Source organism: Brassica oleracea, chromosome C7, assembly GCF_000695525.1.
Source record: "Brassica oleracea var. oleracea cultivar TO1000 chromosome C7, BOL, whole genome shotgun sequence".
In the NCBI taxonomy this organism is placed as follows: domain Eukaryota; kingdom Viridiplantae; phylum Streptophyta; class Magnoliopsida; order Brassicales; family Brassicaceae; genus Brassica; species Brassica oleracea.
In genome coordinates, this window is record NC_027754.1 from 33,115,027 (window position 1) to 33,124,532 (window position 9,506).

At 30.4% G+C, this 9,506-nt stretch overlaps 1 protein-coding gene across 1 annotated transcript; it reads left to right on the plus strand.

The window, feature by feature from the left end:
- Positions 1-1,360: 1,360 nt before the first annotated feature.
- LOC106302087 lies at positions 1,361-4,029 on the plus strand. The gene is made up of 2 exons (XM_013738602.1): positions 1,361-2,553; positions 3,793-4,029. Exon 1 carries the CDS (start codon positions 1,669-1,671, stop codon positions 2,515-2,517), a length of 849 nt encoding a protein of 282 aa, XP_013594056.1. The 5' UTR covers positions 1,361-1,668; the 3' UTR covers positions 2,518-2,553; positions 3,793-4,029.
- The last annotated feature ends 5,477 nt before the right edge of the window (positions 4,030-9,506 follow it).

A 9,506-nucleotide genomic window follows, 5' to 3' on the forward strand; every position in this document is an offset into this window, starting at 1 on the left:
GAAAGACAGAAAAATAAATGTTTCTTTATTCGACTGAAAACGTATTGAACAACGTATGTTTTTTTTTAAAGAACGATATTTTTATTTTGTTTTAGTCAAACTTTATTTTTCTACAGTTACAAAAAAAAAAAAAAAACTTTATTTTTCTAAGTTTTTTTAGTTAAAGAAAAGACAAGGTATTGTTCAATATAAAGCACTGTTTTAATAAGTAATACATTAGTTTTTTTTTTCACAAAGTACAACTGTTATATCTAGAAAAATCATTGTCAAGAACATTTCCTATTCGTTTACTCACATATGTTGGAATGCATTATTCATATGGAATGAATATATACAAAATAATATGTGTGTATATATTTTCAAATGTGCGATGAGTCATGACATAACAGCTTTTTCAACTCAGGAATGGAGGACACATAACGCAACTTGATTGGTCGGAGATTACAAGGACCAATAAGGGGTCCTCAAATAAGGTAGAACAGCATATTTTGTTTGATTTGGACCCACGCATTAATATATTAGAAAATGGGGGAATATTAATATACAACATTATTGGAGGGCTTGGATAAGCCATACCATTAAATTTATCATATGAAACCTATGTGTATATGCATATGTATGGTTAGAACATATATTTCACATTGCTTCTGTATAACCAACGGGTGTGCCTCTTCGTTTATAGTGGCCCGTCAAAATTAAATACTATTGTGTGTTATTGGACCATACACAATCATATCAAACAAACATTTGCTGAGAAAATTTGAAATACAAAAGTTAAGTGACCCGAATAAATAGCTCTAATAGGTTAATTGTATTGGCCATTGTTTTACAATCATAACCAAACCTTAATTTTTGTATGGCGCAACGTCGTAAAAGGACAATGATATTCTTGTTTATATTTGTGAAATTTTAGTTCAGTTTACGACTAGTAAATATATTTTGAACCATTTTTCTATTTACCTACACTATTTTTATTTTATTTTTAAGTCAAACTAGTTTTATGTACGATCTAAACGTATATTGTATATATTGAAAATGAATATGATATACAATTATAATATGTTGGTTTTGTTTTAAGTTTAACTAGATAAAAACTAATATATAAGTCTCACATACAAAAAAAAACACACACAGGCTCTTGTACATATATATGTATAATGGATCCAAACCTGTGTATATTATATGTTTGGCGTTACTCATCTGTATGATTGATTAACATGATTTTTTTAACTAATTAATAATAGACTGCACGATAATTAAACGGATTGTAAATCGTACGAAGTTTAACAATAATTTATCTGAAACCTAGGACTTGTAGTTGTTTCTGAATGCTTGTCAAAATACAAATAAAAGATTTATTCTTGTTACTCTTATCTCAGGTACGTACAGAAGAGAGGAGGAACAAATAATTAAATTAAAGAAGCAAAAGAGACATAAATATGGTGCAAAAGATGACATAGAAGATGCACAGAAAACATCCAATAATTTAACTGTATCTTACGCTAACCCTAGGCCACGTGGCGAATTGCCATTCCTCCTCATTTGCCCCGAGTGATAATCTTTCGGCTCACCGGGAGAGAGACAGACAGAAAGACTATAGAAAGAAAGAGAGAGAGAGAAAGAGCGTGAGAGTGTTTAATTAAAAAGGGTGAAAGATAGAGAAAGATAATGGAACAAGATGAGTGGTTGAATACGCTAAGATACGCCGGCAAGGTGCAGGATAAGGTTTCCGTCGACAGTCTCATGCTCCGGTACCGTCCGATCGCTCCAAAGCCGACGACTGGTCAACCATGCGGTACAGGAGACAACAATAACAACAACAACTCATACGGTAAACGAACCAAACGAAAGTACGTTAGGGTTTCGAAGAATAATAAAACCACGTGTCGAGGAAAGAGCAGATCTGACGTGTCTGATGGTCGGGAACAAACTGGTGTCGTGACGCTGCAGCTCATGCCGGAAAAATCCGATCCGTCAGGCGACTACACGCCGGTAGATCAGGACAGTCTCGATCCGTCGCTGAAAACGATAATCGGAGTAGAAACACTAGAAAACAGCACGTGGGCCACGTTCAACGGCGGCGGGACGGCGGAGGTGGAGACATGGGTGACGGTGGAGTCCGTTACAGGCGAATATGACGGCAGTTCGACTTCACATGCGGTGGAATGTACGGACGTCGAGATGATGGATAATCTAGGAAAGGACACGTGTCCCGCGTTCGTATCGGATGCCTCGAACCGCGTGGTTTGGGTTAACGAAGCTTACCGGAGAAATGTCTCCGGTGAAGATTGGTCGTCATCTTTGTCGTTGCCGGATGTTATGGTGTGGTTGGTGGCGGAGGAGTCTACGGTGGCTATGTATTGTAACTACCGAGCTTTCACGTGTAGGGTGAGGATGCAGTACACCTGGCAGGAGACAAAGTATACCAAAACGGTGCCGTGTGATGTATGGAAAATGGAGTTTGGCGGCTTTGCATGGAGGCTTGACACAACAGCTGCTCTGACTCTCTGGCTTTGATGCTGATTGCTGCCTGAAACTGAGTGAAACATTATGGTAAGAATCATAAAGTTAAGCTATGTGATTTAAAAGTGCGACTAATCACATCCTTTTAATCACTTAGCAACTTTGTTTAGGCATATAAGAATATATATATGGTTGAATATGAAAGTGATGATATTGTTGAGAAGTACCAAGAGCTGAGAATGCTTAAATATAAGAACATATTGTAATAATGACAAGTGTTTATTGGCAAAGATTAAATAAAAGATGCCATTGTATGGTTTCATACCAATTTTGGCTTTTGTTTATATTATAGATCGATAAATCTAGTAAATACATAACAGATCGGTGTGTTTTGAGATATCATCAGTTCTTTCAAAGTTACGGTATATTTTAGATAAAATAAATCTATATAATATGATTTAACCTATAAATCCTAGATAAAGAATATGTTATAAACTTTAGATTTCATATTGACATACCAATATAGTATTTAATTATATGTTAGTAGATGGAACACATGAACTAGCTATGTATGAGGACCCCTATTTGGTGTCATACTTGGAATTAAATTACTTCACTTAGCTTTCGAATTCCCCGCATTACACAAATATACAATCACTTACGTGTAATATATACACTTATATATATGTAAGGCTATATCATATAAGATTTAAGAACAACGACATGCTCCATATTCTTATGTCCTTTGAACGTGCACTTGTCTCTTCGCTGTTGGAATACTTATACTCTGTCCTGGGCAAAGCCTAACGAAACATTGGTCTTAGGCCCCCAAAAATTTTGAAAAAAATTACATAAAAAAAAAAACCCCAAAATTTTATTTTTAAACCCCTAAATTTACCAAAATTTTTTTTTTGCTGGAATCTTTTAAAAACCGCCTGCAGCCCCCTAAATCTGAGGGCCGGCCCTGCTTATATATAGCTTATTTCTTTATAAGTATATATCGGTATATGTTTACTGCTTTGAATTTTGACATTTTCTATCTATGTTTCCTAGTGACTTGTAATCATCAGCATCTTAAATTCTTAATAAACCTTCTTGCAGCTCTTCAGGTATATATGCATTCATGTACCCATCATTTTATGCATCAAACAAGTGCATCATTTATCTGCGTTTATATATAAACAAAGTACGTACATCACCATGTTTTCAATTTCTTTAGTCTCTCTAGATTGAAATTCTATAGCTTGCGCTTCATTTTATGTGTACTTTGCTATAACTGATATCCATATTCTATTTTCATCTTTTTTTTTTTTTTTTTTGATTAACCAGGTGTTGACCTTGCGGTCCACCACCTAGGCCCGGCGCCAGCCTTTGCCTGTACCCACAGGGGCCCTGGGCACGCCTCCCCCTCCCCGCGAGTCGAACAGCCGACCTCCCCTCCCCAAGGAGGTAGTACCACTGGACTACGAGGTCCTGGGTTCTATTTTCATCTTACATAGTGCATGGAAGAACTATGAACGTTGTATGTATTTTGAATCATTCAAATTATATATGCCATACACTCCGCATAGAAGCATGCTATATGTGCATATTTATGCATGTTAAAGTTTTGCTTGAACGGTATTTTAACCATATATAATTAAGTTTTATTCTTATAAAGCAAGAGTGCAATGGCTTCGTGGGCTCTGCTTATTTCTGCATGTGGAGAAGCCTCATTGGCTGCCAGAAAGGCAAGTTAAAAAAGAAAAAGCCAAAAGTTAATGAGAAGGGAGAATAAAAAAAGTTGTAACATTCACACACAGATCAAACATACACTTGGCATTCGATAAGAGAAAGATAGGAACCAATCAGCACCTTCACATTACTCCCTTATACTTTCTTTCCGACAAAGCTGACGTCATTATTATGTAGGATCCGTTGATTGGTGCGGTCGTTCACATAGCACAGTGAGCTTTAAATTGGGCCGTACGTTATGTCATGTGTTTTGTGCTCGCGTGTGCTAAATTGAACAGTCCCCTTAAGTGCGTTCGAATTGACAAATCTTAAATGGCTAACCAATACTATAAAGATTTCGAAAGTGTTAGTTATTTAGTGGATGATCGAGATTTTAGCTTAGTGGGTAGGTTCAAGTTTATTTTAGAGTTGAAATCAAAGCATATACATAATATTTGTGACTAATCGAGGGTTTTAGTGGGTAGGTTCAAGTTTATCTTATATACTATTAAAACAGACTAGATCTCTTGCGCATATTTTTGTTTTCATTTATTTTTATATAAATATTTTGTTTTCAATTCTAAATTGGTATATATTATAATATATATGCGTCTATCAATTTTTAAAACATAATAAATTTACAGTATATTTTTTTATTGAATAAATTGTTTCAAACTTTCACATGTATTTGTATCTTCTTCTATATATATATTTTCTGATTATTAGTTCATTATTTAAAGGGTTTTCTGCAAAAAAACCTCAATGTGTTTTTTTTTTTGCAAATTAATCCGCAAACTCAAAAACCCACGGATCAACCCTCCAAGTGCCAGTCAAACCGCAATATAACCCTCGGCCGTATATATGTGTATTTGACAGTGTATAATTTTAACATTTTTCAATACTACGTCGTTTTGGCGCTAATTTTTAAATGAAAAAAAAATTGTTGAACTCGGGAGAAACTTGAACCTTAAACACTATGTGCATACTATATAACCAAATATATAGATTTGTTAAACGCAATTATATAGATTTCTAAGTATATTGAACAACAAATTAAACAAATATATTTGTTGGCCGAGATGGTTATGCACATAGTGTTTAAGGTTCAAGTTTCAAACCCCGAGTTCAACAAAATTTTTTTCATTTAAAAATTAGCGCCAAAATGACGTAGTATTGAAAAATGTTAAAATTATACACTGTCAAATACACATATATACGGCTGAGGATTATATTGCGGTTTGACTGGCACTTGGAGGGTTGACCCGTGGGTCTTTGAGTTCGCGGATTAATTTTCAAAACAAAACCACGTTGAGTGTTTTTTTGCAGAAAACCCTTATTTAAATCGTAACTATATATATAAAGATTAGTAAAATATTGTTTTATTATCATATTTAAAAATATTGTAACATTTCACAAATTTAGAAAGTTTTTAAAAAATTAAATTTTTCGCTTCATAGATTTATATTATCGAGTAAATAATTAAATATTTAGTTTTTGTTTAATTTTTAAAATAAACTATATAGTTTAAAATTTGTTTTCATTGGTTTAAGGTAGTAAATATTAATTATTGTTAGATAATATGATTTTAGTTATTTAAAAAAAAAATCTATATAATTTTAAAAGCTAACATCGACAAATATTTAAATAATTAACATATATGGAAGTATAGTATTACAATATTAAATTATATCTATTTAATTTATACTATATATAAATTCAATTATTGATAGCCCAATAAAAATTTCTGGTAGGTCCAAAATTTAAATTATAAGGTTAGAGATTAAATGTAACATGATTTTCTAGGAATATGTCCATTAGGTCCATTTTAAAACAAAATCACACATGAATCAAAGTTGTGACTTATGTTTTGATATATAAGAAGTCACAACCTTGATTCATGTGTGTTCTTTTTAAAAAATGGATCTAATGAACCTATTCCTACAAAGTCATGTTAAATTTAATCTCTAATCTTATCATTTAAATTTTAGACCTACCAGAAATTTTTATTGGGCTATCAATAATTGGATTTAAACAATAGATAATCCATTGTATTTATAGATAATATAAATTAAATAGATAAAATTTAATTATTTAAATTGTAATACTATACCTCCATATGTTAATTATATATTTATCAATGTTAATTTTTAAAATTATAAAGATTTTTTTTAAATAACTAAAATTATATTATTTAACAATGATTAATCTTTATTAATTTAAAGCAATGAAAACAAATTTTAAACTATATAGTTTAGTTTAAAAATTAAACAAAAACTAAATGTTAAATTATTTACTCGATAATATAAATATATGAAGCGAAAAGTTTAATTTTTAAAAAAACTTTCTAAATTTGTGAAATGTTACAATATTTTTGAATATGACAATAAAACAATATTTTACTAATCTTTATATATATAGTTACAATTTTAATAATAAAATAATAATCCAAAAATATATATATATATATAGAAGAATATACAAATACATGTGAAAGTTTGAAACAATCTATTCAATGAAAAAAATATACCGTAAACTTATTATGTTTTAAAAATTGATAGACACATATATATTATAATATATATCAATTTAGAATTGAAAACAAAATGTTTATATAAAAATAAATAAAAACAAAAACCGGCGCGGTTACGCGGATCGAGATCTAGTTTTAGATTTAAAATTAAAGAATATATATTAGCTAACATAATATTTTAGACTAGTCAGGGGTTTTCTATATCATTATAGAAAGCTCGTTATATTCGTTATATTGGTTATTCTGTTTATATCTGGTTATCTATATCATTTATGAGTATTACAATAAATGTTTGATGTAAAATTAAAATTAATCGAGAGTTCTAGTGGGTGTAGGTTGAAGTTAATTTTAGAATTCAAAATCAAATAATATATATTAACTAACAAGTTAGTAGAATTTGTTTTTATGCACCACCACGAAATATAATAGAATAAACATGGATGATATTGATAAAATGTAGAGTCACGGGATAATTCTTATCATCTAGCATGCAATATTCAAACATTTTGTCTATATAGAAACACTTGTGCGAGCTCTATTGGTCTAAGTTTCTGCAAAATTCCTGAAAGAAAATACATTAAATATCTATATAACTGTGAACTTTTCAACTAAACGACACACTCGTTTGATAAATAACAAAAACTAGAGTATCCACGATACACTATCATGTACGAAAGGATTTAGACCATCAGCATTGGTGAACCTCACTTCTCGATTCCCAATGTTCTTATTATTATTATTTTAATTTTGTTTTTCGTTTCATTAAAAAAAAAATCAATATTCGTCCAATTGCGGGTCGCCATGTGGCATGAGGCCCGCAGAACAGTAACGATACGGGTTTTCCCAGCGACCTCGTACGACACGGATTCAACACTATTGAAATATTTTAATATTTTTTTATCAAAAACTGTGTGAATTTTTGGTAAGACCCTTCAACGATGATGCCCTTGAATAAAAGAAAACCAAAGACCAAAACAAATTATAGCATCTCTAGAAAAGTAGAGACGAATCAGCCAGTCAGAGATGGCATCTGACATAATATTTATTTATATAATCTAAAGTATTGATTGAGTAATATGTAGTACTCTTTTTGTGGTTGAAGTAGGGTTCTATTGGTGTGAGAGGCTCCACGTTTACAGTCGCTTTCGATAGTGATATAATAGATGGAGGTCTCTCGTTCGTCCAGCATTTGGTTGGACCTGGACCGTAATCTCGACGTCCCATCACTACTGATACGCCAACATATAAACATCATCAAATATAATTAAAATATAATTTACTTATAAACTATTATTATCTTGGACTTGATATCCAACACATGATCAACTTTGATATATACTTATATTTTATCGATATTTATAAATGATCAAATTTTGGTACATATAATTATTATAATGAACAATGCCACAAATAATAATTATAAAATACATATCTCTCTACAGTATATATATATATATATATATAAAGAACAATTATCACTCCAATGTATTTAATTTGTTGTTTTTTTTCTTTGAAATAAAAAGACTAATAGAAATAGAGTTTAAACCTATGTATTTATCTAAAATAGCATTTATCATATAATATAGTAGAAAAATAAAATGTTACTTCTTCCATACCTACCTATAGATAGAAACTAAAAATCTTAATTTTAAGAGAAAATATATAGATAATTTGAAGTAGATTTGATTCTATAGACTATTATAGAATCAAATGTAAATATATGGTATGAATGTTTAAGGCGTTATGGAGCGGATAATGCGGTTCGCAATGTTATTTAATCATTCACAATATTTTTACTTCAATTGGTAACCACAATTTATGAAAAAAATGATGGTTTATTTTTCATTTCTCAAGTTTTGTACCGTTTTTTTATCAAAAAAAAAAAAAAATTTTGTACCGTTCATATTTAATTTTTTTTATAAGACTATCGATTCATGGAACCCACATTATTCCTCTTATTTTCTTATGAATGAAATAAATATGAAGAAAAAAAATGATCCTTTAATTCTAAGAGGAATCAAATGAACACAAATTCATATATTTATGATTTTTTTCATTTATTCCGGTTAAACTGGAACGCACGATGCGGTTGCAATACCAGCATTATTAATAATGTGGTTCATGTGGAATTGTTTTAATACTTTTAAATTCCAAACAAAATCTCAAAAATATACAAAGCTCATCAAATGATCTATTCTCTTCGGAAAATATTTATATCGAAGATTAAATATCAAAAATAGTTAATTAATATTTAACAATTATTATATTCGTACTCCATTAATATGTCACTGTTCAAATATTTTCCTTCACTATTTATTTTACACTAACCACATTAATCCCGCATAATGCGTTTTTCTTATGTAAACTACACTTAAACCGTTTCGCATCATCTAATTTACTTATCCCGTACTGCTCTATCCGTAGTTACGATCCATAGCCATAATTTGGAACAAACAATTTTACTTACATTACTCTTTTTCTTCTTTTGAACAAAACTCTTTTCTCCTTTTCGTTACTCTTGAACTTTAGATTAACTTTCATAATTAATTTACAAAACTATAGTACACGGGTATCGGATCCCATATCCCCTATATATTAATTGAGAAGCATTTGAAAAAATTAAAATCTTAATTTTGTATTAACTAAAAAAACTCAAATTCTAGGTGGTACTCTAAATGCCTTCTAAATTTAATTTCAAAGAATTCTAAAGCATCTAATATAGAGTATAGTTTAATCTAATGGTGTCACATTATTCCATAATTATATAACACTAGAGAACATTATATTAACCTAAAATATA

Coding starts and splice junctions, on each gene's coding strand:
- LOC106302087 (XM_013738602.1), top strand. CDS start 1,669: ATGGAACAAGATGAGTGGTTGAATACGCTAAGATACGCCGGCAAGGTG.